Source organism: Phoca vitulina, unplaced genomic scaffold (genome assembly GCF_004348235.1).
Source record: "Phoca vitulina isolate PV1807 unplaced genomic scaffold, GSC_HSeal_1.0 scaffold61, whole genome shotgun sequence".
In the NCBI taxonomy this organism is placed as follows: domain Eukaryota; kingdom Metazoa; phylum Chordata; class Mammalia; order Carnivora; family Phocidae; genus Phoca; species Phoca vitulina.
Genome location: NW_022589764.1, coordinates 6,342,288 through 6,368,448, shown reverse-complemented (window position 1 = coordinate 6,368,448; position 26,161 = coordinate 6,342,288). Strand labels below are relative to the sequence as shown.

The following is a 26,161-nucleotide window of genomic DNA, read 5'->3' as shown; positions in this document are numbered from 1 at the left end:
TTTTTAGTTTCTCGAAACTGCCTTTTATGCACAAAACCGAAGTAGAATGATTGTATACCACAAAGTATAAGGCATGCAGAATTTGATTCATTGTGTTTTCTGCTTCTGGTGTTATTACTTTCAGGTTTTTAATTTAGCTTGAATCAAATATGTTGGTTTTTGAACAACTTACGTAAAATTTTAACTTTGACATTACTTTTTTTTGAAGGAGTTCTGTTAGCACCGAGAAGGTGGGAAACCAGAGGTGTTGACTTCCACAGACGTAACGTGGTGTGTTGGGTAGACACAGCCTAGCACTGGTCAAGAGTGGTAGGTGTGGGGTCAGGGAGCAGAGAGCAAGGACACGTCAGCTGTACGGGGGAAGGTGAAGCACGTGGGGAGAACACCGCATTTAGAAACGCGTTTTGTTTAGACAGAGTCTGCACGTGCCTGGCCTTCATCCATTGGTGGAGGCGCTGTGATGGTGAATGGCCCTAGGTCAGGGGTCAGTGGGCTTTTTCAATCAAGGGCCAGGCAGTAAATATTTTAGGCTTCGGTGGGACATAAGGTCTCTGTCTCCACGAAAGCAGCCAGAGACAACAGCTAAGCGAAGGTGCATCGCTGTGTTCCAGTAAAACTTTTAACAAGTAGCAGGACAGTTTCAGAGTTTGGCCCGGGGACCAAAGTTGCTGACCTCTGCTCTAGTTACAGACATGAGGGTTTTGGTTCCTGACTCTGCTCTTACTTTCTATTTCCTTGTCAGTTCAGCCAGTTTCTCAAAGCCCTTCTTCCCCTCTGTAAAATGGGAATAATACATTTGACCTTTAAACAATGCAGGGGGTTAAGGGGACCCTAACCGTCCAAAATCCACGTGCAGTCGAAAATCCATGTATAACTTTTAACTCCCTCGGAACTTATCGGTTAACACCCCGCTCTTGATCAGAAGCCTTACCAAAATAGTCGATTGACACTTATTTTGTATGTTACATGTTGTATATTATATGTATTATATACTGTATTCTTACAATGAAGTAAGCTAGAGGGCAGAAAACGTTAAAATCATCAGGAAGAGAAAATATATTTATAGGACTGTTCTGTATTTATTGAAAAAATCCACGTGTAAGTGGACCCAGGCAGTTCAACCCGTGTTGTTTGTAGGTCACCTGTACCTAAGGCTGGCATGAGAGTATATGAAATAATATGTAAGATACTGCTCAGAAGATAGTAGTAGTTGCTCTGCACTTTTTGTGAGATATGTCATCCTGTCAAGTTGAATTTAATCATAGTTTATTCATTGGCTCATGCATTGACAACAGAGGCAAATTTGTAACTTCTCTGACTTGCAAAAGGGCTAACCACTAGAACAGACACCTGAGGAATACAGTGGAGAGAGACGCTAATTTCTCCCTTGAGTAACAGTCACTATTCCAGGATAGCAGGGACTCTTTTCCTTACGGTCATTTAGGGACCGAGGTTATTCTGCTGCTTCTCTGCCATTGCCTGTGGCATCATCCTCAACCGCATGGTTACAGCGCTCCGGGCACAAGAGCCACAGGAGGAGGGGACAAGAGCCTGGGGGGACAGAGCCAGGCCTTGAGGAGGCACCGGCTGGAAGGGGAGCACATCGCTTCCGTTCATACTCCGCAGGAGAGAACTTGGGTGTGTGGTCGCCCCTAACTAGGTGGGCAAGCGGCTGGAGCCAGGCCACAGCCTGTCACCACGGAGGAAGGGAGGATGGATCCTGGCAGTCAGGTCACAGTCTGTGCCACAGGACTGAAAGCAGTCTTTACGTCCTGTCGTGAACCTTTACATCCAGGGTGGCCTTTCCTCTCTTCTGTGGGTTTGTGGATTTTCTGTTTCTCAGGTTATAAGTGCAAGGCATTGGAATATATATTGAATGCATATACTGGAAATCATGGCTGTGTACGGAGGCCAGACATTGAAGAGATACAATTGTGCAGCGCAATTTAGTTTTTAACTTTTATATTAAAAAGCTCCTAATATGAGATCCAAATAGGAAATAGGCTTCTCCCAGTCATTTCCATTGGCAAGAATAGTTTGCCTCTTATGAACTGGTCATCAGTATATTTTCTTTGTAGTTTTGGTTTTATGTTTGTTGTATTGTGTGATGCTCTTATAATTAAAGTTTATGTAAATGCCATCGTTTGGGGTGTCTGTGGATATTTCACCTAAATTTATCTCCTGGAAAATCATTCTGGCTGTAATGGTAAGGGTAGAAGGACCTGGGAATATTCTCAAAATATAGTATGAAACCAGCAAATCAGTCTGAATGGGAAAGTTTCCCTTAGGGTGTCTCCTTTTAAATTTATAGTATGTCTCTCTTAGTTTTGGCCCTACCATAACATGGACACTGGGAATGTTTGTGATTAAATTTGCGTTTGGGGAGGGCGCCTGGGTGGCTCAGTTGGTTAAGCGACTGCCTTCGGCTCAGGTCATGATCCTGGAGTCCCGGGATCGAGTCCCGCATCGGGCTCCCTGCTCGGCAGGGAGTCTGCTTCTCCCTCTGACCCTCCTCCCTCTCATGCTCTCTGTCTCTCATTCTCTCTCTCAAATAAATAAATAAAATCTTTAAAAAAAAAAAAATTTGCGTTTGGGGAATGTGGAAGTGCCTTACTGGTAGTTATCAAAGCTTAACCTGATGTTTAAAGAAGGAATGTAATTAATGGGCTTGCAGTCAAATTTATCAATAAATAAGGAAAATCTCTAATTGGATTAATGCCACCTTTTGTGGGAAGAAATAAATCACAGTTTGTGATTCTTTAGTATTTGCTTAGTTATATACTTGTGAGTAAGGTAAAACAGAGAGTAAAATAATTAAAAGTAGACGCGCACTGCTCCTTTGTATTCTAGGAGTAAGCCCGTTGTTCATTGTGAATTGCTAGGCTTACATACACCCAATGCAACACTGGAGCGCGGGGTAGACTAATGCATTTGAAAAGAAACCCGAGTATTCACATTTAAATTTATTTTGACATCAGTTGGACCCTAAGATAGTAACAGTGGTTATGGCTGGGGATTAAGAATAGAATTCTTGTTTCATTTTACCTCTCTGAGTTTCCTGGTTTTGACCAGTGAGCATGGGCTGTGTAATAAACCTCACCCTTGTCCTTGCTGCTGCCGCCGCGGCCGCACTGACAGTGTACCGTATACTCTGACGCCGGCCTTACCATCGGGCTGGAGTACCGGAAAATGCCCGGCGGAGAGTCTGGGAAAGAAAGGTTTTCATGTCTTCCAGTGCAATTAAGTATTTATGGAGTTTGATGAGGAGTATATTGTTTAACTAGTTAGAGTATGCTTATGTCACATACACATCTACTTTGTATATTTCTAGGTAATTTATGTTGACTAACTTGGGTCAAGATAATATGCAACTTGAATTTGATTCTATGTGAAATTCTCCTGTTACCGACCCCCCCCCTTTTTTAAGAAAAAAAATTTGTACTTCTACCCTTTGGTCGACAGATGATTTATTCCTTTACATCAGCCTTTCAGCTTTCTCACTTTTGTGAAATGTTTGCTTTTCTTGTAGCTTATAATTTTAGTGTCTCTTTTTGGTTACAAAGTTCTGATTGACAAATAGAATAGCTTGATTTTATTTTATTTTTTAAAAGGTTTTATTTATTTATTAGCAAGAGCTTGAGTGCAGGCGGTGGGGGGGGGGGGCAGGGGAGAATCCCCAGCAGACTCCCTGCCAAGTGCAGAGCCTGATGTGGGCCTCAGTCCCACGACCCTGAGATCATGACCTGAGCCGAAATCAAGAGTTGGAGGCTCAACCCACTGAGCCACCCAGGCAGCCCTAGAATAGCTTGATTTTAGTTAGCAGTTAGTATTGTTAACTATTTCAGGGAAGTAAGATGGTCAGAAGTAGAATTATTACTCAGATAGGATATACTTATAAGTATATACATATTGTATAGTTTACAGAGTATATTTGGTTTTGTTGCCTTATATACGTGCATTGGAACAAATATTTTTCAAGTGTCCCCGAGTAGGTTTATAAGTGATTCTCCCTCTTTTCAGTATTTTATATTGAATGCATACTGCTTTATAATCGTAACCAAAAAAAGGTGTAAAAATAGTAATCATAGGTGATTTAAGTATTTCTACAAGATGGCATTTTAAGAATCCCGTGGCTTATGGCACAGAGCAGAAATACCGTATGCATGACTGCGCTTCATCCATGAAGTCCCCCTTTATTTCCTTGTGTTTGATCTTTATTATAAGGTACATATTGTGGAATCTGATGGAAAGTTTAGGTGAAGAAGTAGATGAGATCTTATCTTTTTGGCACCCTTTTCAGAAGTGCACTTTTGAAAATAGGATTTTGACTTTCAAAGCCCCCAGTGGTTATCCCCCCACCCCCTGCCCGTCACAGCTCTCACTGCCTCTCCTTTCCCCAACCAAACACAGGTCCATACGGGCAGGGGTTGCGATTTGATTTAGAAGTAGACGTGAGATACGAAAGTGGGGGTGTGCAGAGACTTGGGGACTGGGCATGTGTGGTGGTTCTAGCAGGAGTAGAAAGTTCTGGGTGTGACTGATTAATGCCACTGCCTTTGGCCTGTAGAATTAGATCTCCCCTTCTCTTTGTAGCACTGGATTATTAGTTATTTTATGGTGCAGGATATTAGCTAGGAAACAAGGACTGGAGGAGCAAGAATGACGGCTAGATAAAGTTGTGTTGGCCACAGAATTCAGAGCAAAGTTAACTTAGCCATTATCATTTAAAATGCAGTAGTGAAAGTGTATCGTCTTGAAATACTTTAAAGTGTTACCTACCCTGCTTAACGGTTTTTTGCTGAGGTACCCCTGCAAAATGTGTCTGTCCGTATGAACCGGGCAGGAAAGAAGCAGGGGAGTAGGCCATTTAATTAGTTGAGATAGGGTTACCTTGCATGAACTTTTTCATTCTCTTCTCTTTCAGCTTAGAGTGCTGGAGGCCCATGTGTAAATAAATGTCAATAATAAAACCAGTTAGCCATTCTTATTTTTAGGAGTGGTTTTATTTTCATTTTTTTAAGTTCAAGATCACTTGACGACTATCGCTAGTAATGGCTTTCCTGCTGGAGACTCAGTAGCTACATCTAGTTGCCTGTGTGTGTGTGTGTGGGGGGGTGCTGCTTAGTCCTTTTGAGGCACTTCCATTTTAAAAGACAGCTGGGCTGGCATTTGGATCCCACTTCATTCTGGGGCCGGGCCAGGGCAGGGCAGCTAGCGGCTGCTGGCTGCCGTAAGTGAGGGAGGAAGTGGGTGGAGAGAGAGGTGTGGAAATCCGTGCAGAATGCCAGTGACGCTGTCCCTGGAATGGTTCTCCCTCCCCTGGCACCCCCCCCCATTGTTGAGACTCGGTGCCTCCATCCACTCACAGAGTGAAAGCCATCCTGTTGTGCTCTCTTCTGCCGAGAGAGTGGGTTTTCTTAGAAAGTGAAGGTTCCTGAAGGTTCACATCATCTTGGTGTAGGAGATTGGTACTGTCACCGGATCTTCCTTAGCGCCAGGAATGTTGGTGTTGTGACTTTTCCACTCTTGTTTGCTCTTATGCTTCATCTGACCAAAATTTGGTTCCATGGAGTTTACATACCTGGTCAGAAGGTTTGGGGTAGCTTTTAAGCCTTAATGATGATACCGTTAAAAATGCCTGCCCCGCAGAAACACATACTCCACTACCTAAACCCCAGGCTTATAATGAGCCCCACCGCACACATGAATGAGCCTTGCCGTGAGCCGGTGTGGAAAAGCTGGCAGAGAATGAGTGGTTTGGGAGGGGACCTGCCATCCTGGCTCCAGAGCTCCAGGGTGGACGGTCAGGCCGGGTGGCCCAGCCATGGTTCCTGCTATTTGCTCCCAGATGGGGCCCTTGCACAGAGTAGGTGAGTCCTATTTGCTGACGAAATGAATGTTCTAGAGGGAGTACCACCTATTCTGTAGTCTTTGGCCCACGGTGCCCTTTGGAGCACTTCCCTCCGCCTCGCTTCTGTCAGGTCTCTGCTCCGATTTCCCCCTGCCAGAGAGGCCTCCCCTACCCAAGCTGATGAGATCGTACCCCTCCCCTCAACCCTGCCTCCCCCCTCCCCACCCTGTATGTTTCTTCAGGGCTCTGGTCTCAGTCTCCCATGTTACCTGCCGGTCCTACCCCTGGAGTGTGGGCTGCAGGAGAAGGGGGCCTGCCACCCCCTGGCCTCTGCACGTGCCCTGTGCCTGGAGTGGTGCCTGCAGGAGGGCACCTCTGCTTGTCAAGTACTAGCCCCCCAGGCAGCTGCGACAGTGGGGCACCGGGCAAGCTGCTGCCCGCGTCCGCGTGGGTCTCCGGGTTTGCACCTGCGGACAGTGAGAGCACCACCCTGTAGGCTTGAAGGAGTGAATGCATGGTAAGTGCCCGCAGAGCTTCCAAGAGATGTTGCTTATCAATGTTGTAAACTCAGAAACTGTATAACTTCCATTAAGGGTGGGGGTAATAAGGATTAAAAAAATATCAAGTACCTCTGAAGGGTTAAAGGACAAGCTTTCCATTCAAACTTGTTGCCTAACATTTAACTAACAGAAAGGTTATGTTGATGGCTGTGTAAGTCGGGTAGGTTATTTTGGAAGTATGATTATCTGTTCAGTACACTAAAATTCTCTGTTATTAACATTTTATCCTTTGAGTAAATGTTTATTGAGGGATTCTGTTGCATGCCGGCCTCTGGTGCAGGCTGGAGCTGCAGAAATACGGCTGAGGTCTTCCTTCAAGGGCCCTTGGTCTAATGGAGCCTAGTTAGGGCTAGTAAGTGAAATTTTTGAGAATTCTAGATGATTCTCTTCTATGGATGCTTTTCCTCTTTCATGTCTCTGAGGATAGAATCCATATTTTAAAGGCCTGTTTCCTGAGGTCTTGCTGCCATAACTGTTGGGAGTTGGGGAAATGGGTGGAGGTTGACAGGATGTGTGTCTTGCCTTGGGCCGGTCTGCCCGCCAGACCCCTGACAGTCTGCCTTGGAACATGAGGGGCCGGGTTGGGCGGGGACAAGGGATGGCTTTACTGGGCAGGCGCTTGTGGTACGCTGAACGTCTTCTCTTTTCTAAAGCGTTAGCTCTTCCATGGGGTATGGTGCTTCTCCTTCACTGCGATGTTTAAATATTGTCTGGAGCCACTTACAGTGTTAAGTGATTAATCTTTTTTGTCCTCATTCGAAAAATAGGAGAAATAATATTCATTTATTCAGCAAGTACTTATGGGCAATTACTTATGTTAGGCACCTAGAACAGAGGTAGGTTTTACCCTTAAGGGGTTTAAAATTTGTGAGGATTCAATGAGGGTGTGCTTGGGTGGGGGGAAAGGAGAGGGAGACGGGGAGAAGGGCAAGGATGGTCTCATGGTAGATGCTCAAAGACTCTCTTCTCCTTTTTATATAGGGCTTTTTACTTTACTGTCTTAAAGACCAAAAAATCTTACTCATTGTGAATTGTTAATCACTTGTGCTTCTTTTCTACCCATCTCTTTGCACGAAGGATCTGAAGTTTAGAGTATTTTATATATTCCTCTAAAGGTTTTGTTTTGCTTAGAGCAGGGAGTGGATAGATGAGTGAAGGGAAGAACAAAAGAATTGATTATAAATAACAAGTCAGACAAAAAGGATTAACTGTTTTCCCCTAGAATCTACTTTAACATAGAGGATTTTTTCCTAATAGGTTGCCTGTGGGCTTTTAAAACTTAACTATTTTTTAGAGCAGTTTAGGTTTAAAGCGAGATTGAGCAGAATGTACGGTGTTCCCATAGACCTTGACCCACCCCCCCATGATCACCCGACCAGCATCCCCACAGAGCGGTACTTTTGTTAGTCTCCAGACTCACACGGACACATCAGCATCACCCAGAGTCTCTAGTTTACATTAGAGTTCCCTCTTGGTGTTGCACTTTCTCTGGTTTTGACAAATTTTTAATGTCACGTATCCTCCATGACAGTATATTGAGTAGTTTCACTGCCCTAAAAATCCTCTGTGCTCCACTCATTCATCCTCCTCTCTCGAGCCCTAACCCCTGGCAACCACTGATCTTTTTACTGTCTCCATAGTTTTGCCTTTTCCAGAATGTCATATAGTTGGGAGTCATACAGTGTGTATGTATGTAGCCTTTTCAGATTGGGTTCTTTCACTCAGTGGTACACATGTGAGGTTCCTCTGTGTCTTTGCTTGGCTTGATAGCTCATTTCTTTTTAGTGCTGAATAATTTTCTGTTGTCTGGATGTGTCACACTTTATCCATTCACCTACCAAAAGGACATACTGGTTGATTCCAAGTTTGGGAATTTATGAATAAATCTGCTGTAAACATCTGTGTGCAGGTTTTTGTGTAGACAGAAATTTTCAATTCAGTTGGGTAAATACCAAGGAATACAATTGCTAGATCTTACCGTAAAAGTACATTTAGTTTTGTAAGAAACTGCCAACTGTCTTTAGAGAATGTGCCATTTTGCCTTCATGAATGAGAGGTCCTATCGATCCATATCCTTTCCAGCAGTTGATATTGTCAGTATTTTAGATTTTGGCCATTTTGTGGTGGCTGGTTTTAATTTGCACTTCTTTAATGTAATATGATGTTGAACATCTTTTCACATGCTTATTGGCCATCTATATATCTTCTCCAGTGAGCTGTCTGTTAAGGTCTTTTGTCATGTTTTAAATCAGGTTGCTTATTTTCTTTTTGTTGAGTAAGTTCTTTGTATATTTTGGACAACAGTCCTTTATCAGATGTGTCTTTTGCAAACATTTTCTCCCAGTCTGTGGGTTTTCTTTTCGTTCTCCTGACAGTGTCTTTTGCAGACCAGAAGTTTTTGATTTTAATGAAGTCCGGCTTCAGTTATTTCTTTCACGGATTGTGCCTTTGGTGTTGTATCTAAAAAGTCCTCTCCATACCCAGGGTGTTCTAGGTGTCTCCTGATATCTCCGAGGACTTTTATAGTTTTGTGTTTTGCATTTAGGTCTGTGATCCATATTGAGTTAATTTTTGTGAAGCGTTTAAAGTTGAGGTCCAGATTGATTTTTGTTTGTTTTTGCACAGGAATGTTCAGTTGCTCTAACAGCATTTGCTGAAAAGACTCTCTCTGCTTCATTATGTTGTCTTTGCTCCTTTGTGGTTGCCTGTGTTTAAAAAATGTTTATTTCTATCACTACTCTAGAAACCTGATACTATAGAGGTTTTTTTAAAGATTTTATTTATTAGAGAGAGAGAGCGCATGGGGAAGGGGCAGAGGGAGAAGCAGACTCCCCACTGAGCCAAGGAGCCCGATGCAATGCGGGGCTTGATCCCAGGACCCTGAGATCATGACCTGAGCCACCCAGGTGCCCCAATACTATAGAATTTAAAGCTTTAAGAGCTACCCCTCCCCCCGAAACACTCCCTTTCCTTCCATTTTCCCCTTTTCTTAAAGCTGTGAGAACTCAAGCCTTTGTATGGTAAATGTGGAGTGAGAGTCATTTCTCAGACTTACATGGAGTTAACTGCAGGTTTATTAAACTGGGGTATCCAAAACAAGCTCTGTCCTCCATCCCCACGCAGACGCCTCGCCACCGTGTCGTGACAGAAATGCTGGCTTGAATGCGTGAAACAAAGCTATGATACCTACCATTGGCCTCTAGAGTAGAAGCTGGACTTCCAGAGGCTTGAGTGGACAGGAATTGGGCTGTGCTCTTGCCCCCCTCATCACTGGCCTTGCTGCCGTCCGCTGGTGGCCTTACCTTGTGACTGCAGCTCTGCCGGGTTGCCCCGACTCCGTAGACCTTCATCATTGAAAGCCTGCTTGAATATTTAGTTGGTGTGTGGGTGTAAGATATTACACAGTAAACATGGTAAGTTAAAATGGTTCAAAATGTCTTTGTTTAGAATGAGATTCCACAACAAATCAGGAATCTTGACTAAAAAAACCTAGAAGGAAATGAGCTTGTGGGCCATATTTGACCCACAGATTCATTTTGGCTCATATTTCTCTGTCTCTCATTCTAAAATTTGGATTAGTTGCTAACATTTAGAAAATAGGAGACTCTACACAAAAATAGCCCTCTTCCTCACTTTTCTTAAAAATCAGAAGATCTGACCCCGCTGGGCCTGTATTCCTCTGTGTCCTTCCCCAACCTGGCACACTTCCCCTATATTGCCCCCATAAGTTTGTTTTTAGTTTTATTTTTGTTTTGGTTTGTGTTTTGGCGATCTGTTAGACTGCGGCTTACGTCGGTTTTCCTATGGATTTGTGCTGCACTGTGAGAGCTGTATGTGGTCACACTGACTGGCACGAGGAAAGCGCACGGTGCGGGGCTGTGGATGTGGAGGCCTGCGGTGACGATACCCGGGCACCTGCTGGGAGACACCTTTAGAGAGCGCCCTTCCTGCCCTCGCCCTGTGAGCAGGCGCAGGGCTGTGCTTGTAACGCTGCCCATTCGGTACTTTATGTGCAAGCGTATCTTTTCTTTGTTCCTGACCTTTCAGATTTTCCCTGCCTGGTAGAGTGCCTTTAATGTGAGTGTTCAGGAGGTATTTGGTGTCACATTTATGTAAGACTTTGTTCATTTAAAGATAGTTGTGCACACATTCTTCTTCCTAATGCTGCCACGTTTGCTTCTTTATCTGTGGGGGCCGAAAGGGGATGCCTGGAAAGCTTAATTGACTCCCGCAAGGTCAAACGTTATTAAAGGGCAGCGATGGAGTTTAGATCCTTTGCTGACTGCAAATAAGGGTGTTCTCTTTCCACGGCCACTGTTGCCCATTCAAACCGCCAACTGTCCACCCGCGGACTCTTGGTTTCAGCTTGATCACTTTGCTTATTGTTTTACGTACAGGTATCAAATTACTACCAACAGTTTTCGCTATACTTTGCCAAGCTTAATTCTCAGTTCTTTTGAAATGCGTCCGACTTCTCAAAAAGGCATTTAGATTTCAGAATTCGACACTAATGGTTTGAGACACATACACACAGTTCTCATTTTTTACCACTAGAGGCCCAGTGTAATTCCCATGAAAAATCTGCTTTTTTGAATGGACTCTTTAAAATACAAAGCACCTAATCCTCGAACTTAATTGGATGAAAATCAGCAAAGCCTATACAAAACGAATTAGGAGAGAGACCTAATATGGGATTGTAGTGGCCATATGTCCTGAGAGCCAGGGTCAGGCCAGTGTACGCTGGTGATCTTGGCCTAATTATTAACACATTTTCTCTTTCATCTCAGAAGGTCCTGCTCCAGACAACAAATTCTCTGGAAACCCTACCTCCAGGTATATGAGAATGTTAATTTAAATATTTAAAACTTGTGAATAAGGTTATTTTGAAACTATTACCAGGTATTAACGTCTCTTGACAGTTAGGCAACCTGTATTTTCTTTGAACCATTTTTCAGCACAAAAGGTTAAGAAAAATCCTCTGCGAAGAACTGAAACGCTGCACAAATCAGTATTAAGAAATAGCTGTCGATCTGGAGTAGTGACTGTCGATGTGGCTGAAAGACCTATTTAATGATGTACATGAATGTAAACAGTTACCGGGAAGAACCCTGACTTAAAGAGAATGTTGGCCTTCATTGCATCGCCAAGGACATTTGCTAATGCAGACTGTAGACCGTACTCATTACCTGAAGATTCGGTGTGGGTAGTTGATGGTTATTCCCAGCTGGGCTGGAAGTTCCTGGGAATAGCGTGACCTTGATATTTATTAGCCCCTCTCAGATTTACCATAGAATGAGTCACAGTCCTGAAGCATGTCACAGTGCAGGAGATGGCTTTTCTGGAGTCCAGGATTATGGGGGTACTTTTTAGAACAAAGATTAGGGGCTGTTCTACAGACACTGGAAATTAAATGAAACCACAGGGGTACTGTATGCATCTTAAAAGGCTTCCTTGAGTGTTTTTAAGCCAAGGAATGACCTTGTGATTATGAAATAACCCATGTGCACACCGATTTAGTGTTTTCTTCTGCGGTACTTTTTAACTTTCCATTTTATAATATTCTTTGAAAGAATGTGCCAAATTATAGATTATTGAAATACTTTAAAATAATGAAGTCCTCTTTAAATTTAAATTTGATAGTATTCAAAATATTCTTTATAACAAAAAACCTCCGTATTTGCTACCGCATGGAATTACTAAAATGAACTATTATGAATCTCCTATCCTTAACTATTTTTATTTATAGTGGAATTGGAGGTTTGTTTTTATAAGATGGAAACAGTTAACTGGTTGCAATGTGGTGTTCTCTTCTAATGCTCCAAATACAGTTTGACTCAGTGAAGGTAGAAGCCTGTAACATTCGAATACTGTACCTTCGACCATATCAGGGTGGATGGGTAGAAGAACATCAGGGCATGACTTTAGAATTATATGTGACTGTTTTATAAAACTAGCACATAAGATTTTTTTTTTTAAAACATAAGTTTTATAAAATTAGCACGTAAGATTACATAAGATCTTAGAATTCTTCATGTTGAAGGAACCTCTTGTACAATATAGTCATTTTGTAAACGAGAAAACTTGAGATCCAACAAATTCAAGTGACTCCTCCAAGGTCTTACAAAACTTAGTAGTAGCATAAAGGCAATAATGTCTCCGTATAATCTTATTTCTTAATGTTTATTTTACATTGTTATATCTATACTATCCCCTAGGGAAATAGTAGTTTTATTTCTATTACCTTTAACTTGCTAAACACTTACTTTAGTCATGCAGTTATATATCTTAAGGATAGGGGACTTCATTCCTGTTGAATCCAGGAAATTGCCTGGAGTCCAGAAATTAAATCTTACCTGCGTCTTACTTGCTTAATGGAGAACATTGTAGTGAACAGAAAATTGGCCATAATATGGAGAAAAGAGGTATAATGGATAGAAGACGTAGATGTTCAGCATAACGATCCAGCTATTTCTCATTCAAGTGCCCAAGAGCAGAATGGTCCAGTTTCCTCTCACCTACAGCATACATACCTTCTTAAATGCAACAGGCATCTTTAAAGGGGGAAAAAAAAAAGTAGCAAGGAAACTAGGAACCAGTCAAGATAAAAACAAAGATAATTTGAGAACTTTGCAAAGGATTTGAAAAGCAAAAGCAAATGCCTGCCATACTACAAAGGCAGAAATGAGGTCCAGAAGCACAAAGATCACTTGATGTGAACAGGTGGAAAAGGTGATTTGGGGTAAAAGTGGAGGGGGGTAGATGGCGGTTGGGGAAGGTGTTGGGAGCTCTAGCCCAGGGCCCGGCCCATTGAGACCAGCACCCAGCCTTCCCTTCTGGCGTTTCCCTCCACACCTCCGTTGCAGGAACCACAGATGATTTCTGGATCATTTGTCCTTAACTTGGCCTTAATGTCTGTCTCATTGAAATTTTTGTTCTGAATTACACTTTATATTCCCTCTTCTTAATTCTGAGAGTGCTTGTAACTCATATATAAAAAAAAAAAGTTTCCCTGAAATCTGCATTTCCCCCTTCCCTCTCCTCTCCCACCGCATTGAGGGTAAAAAGAAAAAGTTTCCTGACCTTTCCACCAAAGCCATATATAATGAGTTTTTGTATAGAAGTTGACAGAGATTGGTAAATGTGCTGAATGACCAAAAGGTACCACTAGAAACCGATTTGGGCAGGGTATTAATATCACCATTAATACCCTTAGCTGGAGGTGCACAGCCTCCCCTGTAGACATTCTGTCTCCTCACCTGTACGGTACCTATGTCCGCATTTGCCCTTTTAGAAAAGGAGCTGTTCACTGGCATTTATTGAGATTTTTCTTAGGATCATAGCAGGTGTATATTCCATCCAGTCTGTCAAGTGCGTGGCTTCCTTGTCTAAAATGTTTATTTTGTAGTAATATTAGGGTGATGCAGGAGGGGAGGGCACCAGCTAGTCTGGACATAGACTTGGCCTTATTTTTAACAAAATAAGTGCTGTCCCCCAAACACCCATGTGCTTGCACTCGCCTGCGCCTGCGTGCTCTCCGCCCCTCTCTCTCGTCTTGCAAAAGATTTCTTCATTAAAAAAAAAAAAGGATATAACACAACGTATTCATTCAGACTTGGAGAGGTTAGCCAGAAGGTGCCTACGACAACTTTACTATAGTTCAAATTCTTGGTCTATTATGGTTCCAGGGGGTTTTAAGGCTTCCATAAAACCCCGTTAGTCAATGTCAACAATTTTTTTTTCTTGGTGTTTATGCCTTTAGCACACACACACTGTGTTTCAGGTAAAGCTTACCTAGACATCAGTCATGATGAAGGTCATGGCCACAGACAGCCTCTAAAAGATGTTGAGAAACGTAGTCCTGAAAATGTTTGGGGATGTGGTGTCCTGGTGAGCGTGTAAGAAGAACCAATCATGCATGGAAGACCACGCACTCCACAGGACTCCCCTGGGCACTCGCTCTCCATGGGTAGGGTTTTGATAGCCGAGAGTAAGATGTGCAGTTATGTATTTGGTTTTCTAGGGAGTAAAGGACAAATAACTACATCCTTTGTCTGGAAGGATCTTTATTGTTCCTCAACTATACTGCTGATTTTTACATTTAAAAACACATTCTAGCCAGAGGACCCCAGCCCTGTCCCGGTATATTAGTGACCAAGTGTATCCTATCCGTCAGTCCTCATTAACCGTCCTCTTCTGCGTTGAAATCATGCAGCAGTTTCTGGATACCCGCTGTGCATAAAGACTTCACGGTCCATCATAAATTTACCATATACCTGCTGAGTGTCTTGTGTCAGGCATGAGCTCGACTCCGAAGATAAAGGTAGCGAACGTGTGTGCACTGGTTCCCTCAGCCTGCTCCAGAGCTCTCTGTCTCCTCCGTCTGTTGGGGCCGCCAGAACAAAAATACTGTCGCCTGGGTGGCTGAAGCAGCAGACATGCATTCCTCACGGTGCTGGGGGCTGGAAGTCCCAGATGGAGGTGTCCTTAGAGTCAGGGTCTGGTGAAGACCCTCTGCCTGGTTTACAGACCTGCTTTCTTGCTGTGTCTTGCCATGGGGGGTGGGGCGGAGAGTGCTCTGGGCCCTTCATTGAAGCCCTCATCTGGGCCCCCATCCCACCGTGGCAGCCGCACCCTCACAATTTCCTCTAAACTCAGTCCCCTCCCATAGGCCACACCTCACCCTCACATTGAGAGCGCCTCAGCGTGTGAATTTGGGGGGCACAGACACCCAGCCCGCTATACTCTCCTTATGGGACTTCCTTGCACTATCATTCTGGGGCTCTCTTTCTTCTCTGCCATAGCCCTTGTTTCCAGGATGCTGTGTGATGATCCTTCCAGATAGATTCCCTCATTCTTTTTTTTTTTTTTTTTAAAGATTTTATTTATTTATTTGAGACAGAGAGAATGAGAGAGAGAGAGAGAGCACATGAGATGGGGGAGGGTCAGAGGGAGAAGCAGGCTCCCTGCTCGGCAGGGACTCGATCCAGGGACTCCAGGATCATGACCTGAGCCGAAGGCAGTCGCTTAACCAACTGAGCCACCCAGGCGCCCAGATTCCCTCATTCTAGGAGGGCACATCCTTTCATAGCTGGGAAAGACTGAGTATGAGGTAAGACAGTCCTCGACTGCTTGAAAATCTCTCTTCTGCCCTCCTACTTGATGGATCATTTGCTTGGGAGGAGAATTGTACGTTGGGAATAATTTTCACTCCCACCTCTTATTTCTAGATGGCCTTTTTTCCTCGTCTTTGGAAGTTTTCAGATTGCTTTCTCTGTGGTGTTCTGAATTTGTGTTCTTTGTACCAAGTAGTCGGGGTTTGATTCAGGCAACTGGTCCTTTCATTCTGAACCCATTTTCTATATTGTTATTTTCTCCCTGGTGTGCTTTCTCGTTATGGAATGAATACTTTCTGTTTTCTGGTTTTTTTGTCGTTTCTGTTTTCTGGGATATTCTTCAACTTTATCTTCGAACTCTTCTCTTTTGTGTTGCTATTTTATGTTTATTTTCAAGAGCTTTTTCGGTTTTCTGATTTTCTAACAGTATTCAGTTTTTGTCGCATGGGTGTATTATCTTCTGTGTGGATGCCTTCTAGGTTTGTCTTTTGTTTCTCTTGTTGAGTTTTCCTTCTGTTCACTACATTGTTTCTCTTTCCATCAAGCTTTTGTTTCTTTGTCTCCATCTCTCCCATTGGAACAGTCTTTCAGCTGCCTGATGGTCCTTGGCTGTTGATCCTCATGGAAGACTACAGCAGTGAAAAAGCTAACTGGAAGCTCTGTAAGGCAAGATTTCTTAAACCAGTATCTTTTTTTTTTTTTTTTTAAAGATTTTATTTATTTATTTAACAGAGAGAGACACAGCGAGAGAGGGAACACAAGCAGGGGGAGTGGGAGAGGGAGAAGCAGGCTTCCTGCAGAGCAGGGAGCCCGATGCGGGGCTCGATCCCAGGACCCTGGGATCATGACCTGAGCCGAAGGCAGACGCTTAACCATCTGAGCCACCCAGGCGCCCTAAACCAGTATCTTTGCTGTAGTGATCCAGCCGTTTGGGTGGTGCTTTCTGTGGGAGGACTCTAGAAATGTATGGCACTTTGTAGTTGATCCAGTCTCCTGCTCGGGATGGACAGTGGAGGGTAAGTATTTGGGGACTAGTTGGGAAAAGGGCTGGGAACCCTCCTCTTCAGACGTTCGTTTCCCTCTAGTTGTCGGCCTTGATCTCACCCCTACCCAGGTGTTCAGATCGCATTTCTGGAGAAATTGAAGTTCAGGTTTACGTGCTTACCAGTGAACTAACCCAAGAGGAGTGAGGGGAAAGGACCTGTAGACAGTTATCTTCAGGAATAACTGTCATAAATGATATGATCATGTTAAGAAACCTCCAGTATTTGCTACTTGCCCGTCCTGATTCAGTTACAATTGGGAGGCAGTCCTGTATGAATTTTGGCAACACCCCCATCATCTAAATGGCAGAGTAACTCGGAGCATGTCTTTGAAGATGCTGGACATCTGCTGCCACCCTCCTTACCCCACTCCTGTGATGGGGAGAGGGGAGTGTCCCCTGGCCATGTCGGGAGGGGTGAGGGGGTGTCACTGCTCCACGGTCATCCAGTCCCGCTGGGTGCGGTACTGGGCCTCACCCCTGCCTTTCGTAGCACCTTTCCTGGGGTTCTGAAGGGCGTAGAAGTCCTCTTCCTTTGCTCAAGTTCATTTCCTCCGAATTTGAGGGCATCTCTTACCCCCTCCCTGTGCCTCCTCTCCCATTCTCTTGGTCCTTGTGAGTTTATTCCTTTCTTCTTTCTTTCTTCAAAGAGATATTTGGGAAGAGAGAATCATGTGGGTTCTGCCACTTCATTTTTAGCCACAGGCCTCCAATTTGTATTTTAAGAAGACCATTCTTGCTACTGTGTCGAAGGGCCCTGAGGGAAGAACAACAGAATTCTGCAGGGAGCCCCATAGGGAAGCCCCCTCCCGGCTGGGCTGGGCAGTGCTGGCTCTCTGCAGGGGTGGGTGGGGTGGGGTGGGGGTGGGGGCAGGAAAGAGCACCTCCTGCTTTCAGGTTGTTCTGACCTAATTTTGAGAAGCAACATGTAAGATTCAGTGTGTTCACTGGAAACGGAGGGACCTTTCAAACAAGTCACGGTTCTTCATGCCCACTGTTAGAAATTTGGAAGTTATAAGTGGACAAAATGGAACTAATAGGTATTATAACAAATGTATATGAAATGATGACGTAGCCTCCCATCGCCCTGCATGCGGTCGTTATTTTACTAGTTCCCAGCCCTGGAGCCCTGGCTGCTGCTGACTTGGCTGTGATGGAAGGAGCACTGCTGTGGCCTTTGCTCCCCCCGCCCCCCCCCCCCAGGTGGCGTCCTCAGGCGGGCTCGGCGTCGGATCGCACGCCCGCTGTAGGGTGCATGTCATGAAGGCTGACCTTGCGAAAACTGGAAGAAGGGCCTCCAGGCTCCGGCTGGGGCACGCAGCGGTGAGGGGGGAGCGCCGAACAGGCTGTGCTTGCTTCATGTCCTTAGTACCTGCGGACAGGATGCATTTTTCCTGGCTTGGCAGCCTCCCAGGACACTTTTGTGCCCATGCCGTGCAGTTGGCACCCAGGACGCAGCCCGGCTAGGCTAGATGAACGGGAACACACTGGGCAGGAAATGCCCGAAACCTCTTTTGTTGTCACCCATATGAAAAGAAAGGCAAAAGATCAGGGTCCTAGGCCAGCCCCTGCCTCGGGCGTTTAGGTTAATGTAGTGTTTCTCCTCGCCCACTCTGTGGCCTTGAGCCGGGCCTTGGAGGAGCTCAGGCCTCCCTTGCTTCACGCTCTCCCCACTAAGCAGGCCCCAGACCGCTGCTTCGCTTCCGGCCATGGTGCAGCTTCCCGTGGCTCACGGGGGCGAGCGCAGCTTGCGCTGGGTGCCTGTGCTGGGTGCACGCCGGTCGGACGCACCCTGCGTCGGCCCGCTGCCTCCTGGCCCGGGTGCTCTCCAGGGCTGCGTGTGCTCTGCTTCTGCTCTTGCGTCTGTTAAACTTGCCTTTGCTAATTAATTGTACAACTTGGAAATGATGTCAGTGGCTAATTCCATGTCCCCATGTCCTGTGTTGGTCACAGACCATGTGGGAAGCAAAGTTGAAAAGAGTGAGGGCCCTTCCGAGATGTTGTCATTCCGTGCTAAGTCCCCCTCTGCGGACAGACCTCGTCTAGGAGAGGAGAGCTGAGTTTGAGAAGGTCAGCGTTCGCCCGACTCGCAGCTCCCTGAGAATTAAGTGAGCGAGTGGATGTGGGTGGAGGCCTTGCACAGAACCCAGCCTGCATTCCTCGCCCTCTCCCTCCCTCCCTTCTATTCTCTCTCTCTCTCTCTCATTCTTTGGAAGTGGTTCCCTTCTTTTTACTCTTACTGGCTTTATTTATTGGTAGCTTGTAGTATTGTACAGAAGAAAATGGGATGTAAAAATGCTAACCTGTGTTTTTCTGTTATGGTGATTGCCGTGTGTCAGGAAAGAAAAAAGTAACAAATAAGACTTTCCAAAGGCAGAGAAACTGCTTGGTTCAAATACATATCACCCTATCAGAAGTTAGTATTTAGCATATGAACGAAACCCAAAAACGAACCACAAATGAAACAGGACTCATCGATCACATACCAACTTCAAGTGTTACTAAGATGTTTTTTTGTAGGTTTTTATTCTTCGTTCCAGGAGGCATTGTAGACACTCATCATCTCGTCACTCGGACGTACAGGGGAATTAAGTACATTCCCTGTTTGATTTGAGGGAACATGCCCCATTTGGGCTGATGGACCTCCAACCTTTGTCCTCCTTGCCCCCAAACCTGTATCATAGGACAGGGGGTGAGTTGGTGGAATAATGAGCCCCTTTGCATTGCCTGCCTCTTAGCTCAACATTCTGAGCGTGCCGGAGACCTGGTGCTGAGCAAACAGGACCCCCCCACTCCACCCCCCCACCCCCGCCTGCACAGAGGCTGTGGGGGGGCGCACTTGACACAGGGAACAAGCAGGCATTGAAAGGATTTTCAGCGTGTGCACCTGCAGTGACCTTGCAGCACCTTGGGCTCACCGGCCGCATGCCCTTCCAGTCGGCCGGCCTCCTCTTCTTTCCTTCTCTTCAGCTCACCGGAAGTGGTATTAATCCTGCATCAGGTCATACTTGTGGAGTTTTCCTTTTCACTCTGTCGATGCAGTTTATTCCCAGACAGGGGTAGCCGCAGGGCCTGCTGTTCCAGAAAGGCAGCAGCTCCTGTTGGGTGCCAGTTTTCAGTGGGGGGGACTTTGGCGCTTGGGTTCCTCACATGGGCTCGGTGGGGACCCAGCCTTCTCTTCCAGTTACGCTGACTTGGGGCACTGTGATCTCAAGATTACACTTTTTCTGTATGAAAACTTTCTCACAATTCTGTTTGCCTGCAGAATTATATGGGCCAACTCTGGTTATTGATGAGTCTTCTTTCTTGAAGCAGTTGATACTTATTCTTCTTCTTATCTCATTGGACTGCTGGAGATTGGGCTTCACCCTAAGGCCTCTGGTATGCTGCGGCTCATTTGCAAAGATTTCTAATATTTAGAGTTTTTTGGGTTTTTTTTAGACTATGCAGGTGTGTAAGGAAAGGCAAGAAGAGAGGGACAGAGTCACATAATACTAAAATAGCCATATTTTTTTTTGTTTTTTTCTTAACAGATGCAGCAGCTTTTTTATGAGAATTACGAACAGAACAAAAAGGGGTACATTCGAGATCTCCATAACAGTAAAATCCACCGAGCCATCACCCTGCACCCCAACAAAAACCCGCCCTACCAGTACCGGCTGCACAGTTACATGCTGAGCCGCAAGATCGCCGAACTCCGCCACCGCACCATCCAGCTGCACCGGGAGATCGTCCTGATGGGCCGCTACAGCAGCACCGAGATCCACAAAGAAGACCTGCAGCTGGGAATCCCTCCCTCCTTCATGCGGTTCCAGCCCCGCCAACGGGAGGAGATTCTGGAGTGGGAGTTTCTGACCGGGAAGTACTTGTACTCGGCCGCCGAGGGCCAGCCGCCTCGGAGAGGGATGGACTCCGCTCAGAGGGAGGCCCTGGATGACATTGTCATGCAGGTCATGGAGATGATCAACGCCAACGCCAAGACCAGAGGGCGCATCATTGACTTCAAAGAGATACAGTACGGCTACCGCCGGGTGAACCCCATGTACGGGGCCGAGTACATCCTGGACCTGCTGCTGTTGTACAAGAGGCACAAGGGGAAGAAGGTGACCGTGCCCGTGCGGAGACACGCGTACCTGCAGCAGACCTTCAGCAGGATCCAGTTCGTGGAGCACGAGGAGCTGGATGCCAGGGAGCTGGCCAACAAAATCAATCAGGAATCCGGATCCTTGTCCTTTCTCTCCAATTCCCTAAAGAAGCTCGTTCCCTTTCAGCTCCCTGGGTCAAAGAACGAGCACAAAGAACCCAAAGAGAAAAAGATAAATATCTTGATTCCGCTGTCCGGGCGTTTCGACATGTTTGTGAGATTTATGGGAAACTTTGAGAAGACGTGTCTCATTCCCAATCAGAACGTCAAGCTCGTGGTTCTGCTTTTCAATTCTGACTCCAACCCCGACAAGGCCAGGCAAGTTGAACTCATGAGAGATTATCGCATCAAGTACCCCAAAGCGGACATGCAGATTCTGCCCGTGTCTGGGGAGTTTTCAAGAGCTCTGGCCCTTGAAGTGGGGTCTTCCCAGTTCAATAACGAATCTTTGCTCTTTTTCTGTGACGTTGACCTCGTCTTTACTACAGAGTTCCTTCAGCGGTGTCGAGCAAATACAGTTCTGGGCCAACAAATATATTTTCCAATCATCTTTAGCCAGTACGATCCAAAGATTGTTTATAGTGGGAAAGTTCCCAGCGATAACCATTTTGCCTTCACTCAGAAGACTGGCTTCTGGAGAAACTATGGGTTTGGCATTACTTGCATTTACAAGGGAGATCTTGTCCGAGTCGGTGGCTTTGACGTTTCCATCCAAGGCTGGGGGCTCGAGGATGTGGACCTTTTCAACAAGGTTGTCCAGGCAGGTTTGAAGACGTTCAGGAGCCAAGAAGTAGGAGTGGTCCATGTCCACCATCCTGTCTTTTGTGATCCCAATCTCGATCCTAAACAGTACAAAATGTGCTTGGGGTCCAAAGCATCCACGTATGGGTCCACACAGCAGCTGGCTGAAATGTGGCTGGAAAAACACGACCCAAGTTACAGTAAAAACAGCAATAATGGCTCAGTGAGGACAGCCTAACATCCAGCTCTGCTGGAAGAGACGTTTTTAATTATCTAATTTATTTTTCAAAAATTTTTTGTATGATCAGATCGTTTTTGAAGTCCATACAAGGATATATTTTACACATGATTTTCTTACAAAGGACTCCTTGATGATTGAGCTTTTTGAACAAAAATGTGATCATGTTTGCCTTTGAACACATTTTCTTGCTGAACGTTGGTGTAGCAGACCTGCTTAATGATGACTTGAAATGTACCTGATGAACAAAACTTTGTTGTTTGGTTTTGTTTTTTTACGCATTTCCTTTTCAGAACCCCCGCACCCCCTTGCTGCAGTCGTCTGGCTGGAAACATGAACGTTCCTGCAAAGTATTATTGTAACAAAGCACTGTAGCCCTGGTAAATGTTTTGTTGTAACTGTTAACATTGCACAGATTCTACCTTTTGTCTTTTTTTTTTACGACGATTTATTTTTTTTTTAAGCCATTTCGTGTTCCAGTTGTACAATAAGGAAATGTGATAATAACTGTATCATCACGGTCGGGAGAGCTTTCCAAAGTTGATCCTTTCCCCCAAACTTGTGCTCATCGTGGTCACGTAGTTTTAAAAACAAGGGGAGGAGAGGGACAGTTAGATGTATGGCTGTTCTTGTGGTCGTTCGTGTGGCTTAACGGACCTGGCATTAAATTCCAAGAAGGATTTGGTATTTTTTTTTTTCCCCTCTTCCTGACCCTTCTCTTTAAAGGGTAAACTATTATTAATATTTAGAATGGCAAAGAAGAATTATTGTAATAAATCTAATGTACACAAGCTAAAACAGAAGCAAAAACCCGCCCTAATGGAAGCATTGGGGGAAAACGTATTTTGGTTTTGTTCACTTCATCGTGTCTGCGTTACATTATTGGTGGCAATGGTTGTTTCATTCTTTAATTACTGTTTTGTTTTATTCTTTGTATCCGAAATACCTTTAATTTATTTAATATCCATTGTTTAGAGTTCTGCCGTTTCTCCAGTACCTGTTAGTTATTAGTATTTATGTGTATCAGGAGTGTGTTTAGTGTTCTTTTATTTGCAGTAAACTGATCTCCAAAGATTTCCTTTTGAAAACGCTTTTTCCCTCCGCAATTTTTACATTCCTTCCTGTTTTACTAAATACTAAGTGTTCTTTGACAATTTTGGTGCTCGCATGCTTTGGGGACAAAAGTGAAATGCAGTCTGTCATGACACCAGAACGTTTGTTTTCAACTCACAGATCCAATGTGCCTTAATAAATTGTTTGTTTGTTTTTTTTCATTTAGATTTCAGTCAGTAATAGACTTGCCATTTTAATACACATCGTTGGAGATCTGCTTATTTGTAAATAGTCTGTTGCTCATTTGGGAAAATAAACCAGTGAACAGTATTTTTCTATTGTACTTTTCAGGACCATTCTGTCTCATTACTCCTGTTTTAGCTAAAGAATTGTATTACATTTAAAGAGTAAAACTCTGAAACACTGATTTCTAAAGGTTTCCAAGTTATTTGAGGGGAATATTTTGTGTAGACTGCAGTTTGGGAGTGATGTGAAGCTTTCGAGTGCCTCTTCTGCTATTGTCCCTTAGAATGAATTTTTTTTTTTTTTAAGATTTTATTTATTTATTTGACACAGAGAGAGGGACAGCGAGAGAGGGAACACAAGCAGGGGGAGTGGGAGAGGGAGAAGCAGGCTTTCCATGGAGCGGGGAGCCCGATGCGGGGCTCGATCCCAGGACCCTGGGATCATGACCTGAGCCGAAGGCAAACGCTTAATGACTGAGCCACCCAGGTGCCCCCCCCCCCCCAGAATGAATTTTACTTTTGTTCCTCTTCAGCTTGCTGAATCTGTGTTCCCTAGAACAAGGGTCTTCAAACCCATTCTAAGCCTCATCCGGCTTCTTGGTACACGTGCACCTTCCTGGCCCCAGAGTGGGACCGACTGGGCCCATTAGAACCTGCATTTTAATAAGTGCCCACGTGAGGCTGTGTGCACGAACCTTCTCGGGGTTTTGGGATAGATCTAACTACAGGATAAATTGTGTACAGTTGCTATGTAATCGAAGAATCAAAAAAAGTAAGATCTTTGATGTCAAGGTAGCAAGCTTTGTGGAAGCCAGTCCCACTCCCAGGACAGGTATTTACCGTGTAATGACAGTTAAGACCCAGTATAATAACATTGTGCTCTCAGTAGGAATTGCTGTCATTCAGCCTAATTGTCATTTACTTTGTGGGAATGTTTAGTTTTTCTTCGGAAGAAAGCACATTTTTATTCCTCAGGAAGAGCACAGTATGCGCCTTGATGACAAAGTAATTTAAATTCTCTATCATGATAGCGAACTGTCGGGATTTTTGATGGGGGTTGTATGGGCAGTGACCTTGTCAAGCTTGAATGTCTGTCCAGCGTCATGGTGACACTTTGTTAAAGTTCACCATTTCCTTCCTACTCCCGCTCCTGCTCAAGTCTGTTCCTCTTCCTGATGCCCACGTGGATTTTTTTGGAGGTGGCGCCCTCCCTCCCTCACGATTGCGCCTTTAGAAAGGCTGCCGAGGGACGCCTGGGTGGCTCAGTCGGTTAAGCGTCTGCCTTCACCTCAGGTTATGATCTCGGGGTCGAGCCCCACATCGGGCTCCCCGCTCAGCAGGCAGTCTGCTTGTCCCTCTCCCTCTGCTCTTCACCCCTGCATGCTCTCTCTCTCTCTCTCCCCCCTCTCTCAAATAAATAAATGAAATCTTTAAAAAAAAAAAAATAGGCTGCTGGACCCCTTCCGGTCCCCCTCTCCTGGTCGTGCCGTGCCCGGAGTCTGCACCCACTGGCCTCCCGGTTCACTCCCCTCCTGGCCTCTCCTCTTCCAGCGGAGCCAGGGTCCCTCTTACTAAAGTGCTCTTCCAAACTGGCAGTTCCAGTGCCTTCCTGCCCAGAGAGTGGGCCCTAGAGGTCCCCTCCTTAGGAACCTCCTCCAACCAAACTGGGCTCCAAGTTTGTGGGGACATCAGGGTCTTTCCTGCTCGGACCTCAGTCTGGAACTCTCTCTGCACACCACTGTGCTGGCCAACTGGGCTGATCCTCCAAGAGCCAACTGAAACTCTCCCATTGTCCACTCTGGTGTCACCCCGGACCCTTCCAGTGTAGAGGTGACACAGCTGGACTTAATTCTATGGTCATGTGATCATAGTCTTCCTCACTGGACTCTTGCCCGTGGTACCCGGGCATGTTGAGCCCTCTTGTCAAGAAGGACCGTGTCCTCCACTGTCCCCGGCCTTGCCGTTAGCACACGGTTCCCCATCTTGTGTGTTCCTTGCAGTGGAATATCCACGCGGCTCGCCTCCCTGCCACTGCATTAGTCGTGGCCCCGTGGCCCACCCACACTCGTGACCTGGAAACAATTGCTGCTTCTCTTAGAACTCTGAGGGCTTTCTAGTTCTACTCTTTGTTTCATTTGTTACTTTATACTTAGTGTGCATTACTGTATTTTAAATACAGAAAAGTATTGAAATGGCCCATAGCCCCACAAACCAGATAACTCCTGTTAACAGTACTTAAAAATGAAGACTCCTAGTGAGGATGGTTGGAAGGGGGAAGGTCACAATGGTGCACAGAGGCATGAAATGGAGCCTTCCTCCTCCCTCCAGCCATCCAGCCCTGGGGCCCTCCCACAAAGAACCACCAGGTCTGTGTGGCCTGGTGGGGAAGGGGTGGTGTGAATCATAGGTGAATTAGGTTGGTAGCATTTTAAACAACTCATTTACACCAGTGAGAACCACATGCTTATTTGCTTGGGCACGAGGGCCCAGGTGAGCCTCTTGCTGCAGGACAGAGAGACCTGGTGCTCTGAGGACTTGGCAAACATATTTCTGGAGGGCAGGGCAGGGCCGAGTGGGCTTGTGGGTGCGCATGGGTGCGCGTGTGGGAGCAGAAGAGCCCTGTCTCCTGGGCACACACTGATTGTACTCACCTCTGGGAGGTGGGATCGCTTTCCCAGCACTGCTATTCTGGGCCAACATCAGACCACAGTATGCACATGGAGCCCTGGCATTCCAGGACTTTGATGTTTGGAGACAGGGCCATGGTCACAAAGTACACGTCATGTGACAGTCCCTCTTGGCCGCAAAGTAGGCAGCCCAGGAGCGAGGGAGGCGTGTTCCCTCCCACCGGGTGCTGAGAGCAAAAGGGGCAGGTGCGGCTGGCGCGCCCACAGCTGGGGCCCTTCCCGAGTTCAGGGCACGGAAGTAGCCCTGACCCTCCAAAACGGCTTTCCCTAGTCTCCCCGAACTCCATCAGCCCGGCGGATCAAGCTCTCGGTCTCTGTGCCCCCTTCTGCCCAGCCTTTAGACGTGTCCCCTTCGCGAAGCTCGCCAAGCCTCAGCCCCGGCTCCGCGGACTTGTGCTCTCTCTGCTGCTCAGACCGCAGGCGCGGGGGACGTGGACGACAGTCCCATTTTGCCTCAATCCTGTGCCCTTGAAGGGTCGCCTGGAGG

General features: G+C 45.7%; 1 protein-coding gene across 1 annotated transcript in view; it reads left to right on the top strand.

Moving 5' to 3' along the window:
* Positions 1–23,072, top strand: part of CHSY1 (chondroitin sulfate synthase 1) — a 70,215-nt gene extending 47,143 nt beyond the window's left edge. Inside the window, exon 3 of the mRNA XM_032391240.1 lies at positions 20,100–23,072. Coding sequence (XP_032247131.1) covers positions 20,100–21,689 — 1,590 coding nt within the window. The 3' untranslated portion in view covers positions 21,690–23,072. The remainder of the gene's footprint in view (positions 1–20,099) is intronic.
* The last annotated feature ends 3,089 nt before the right edge of the window (positions 23,073–26,161 follow it).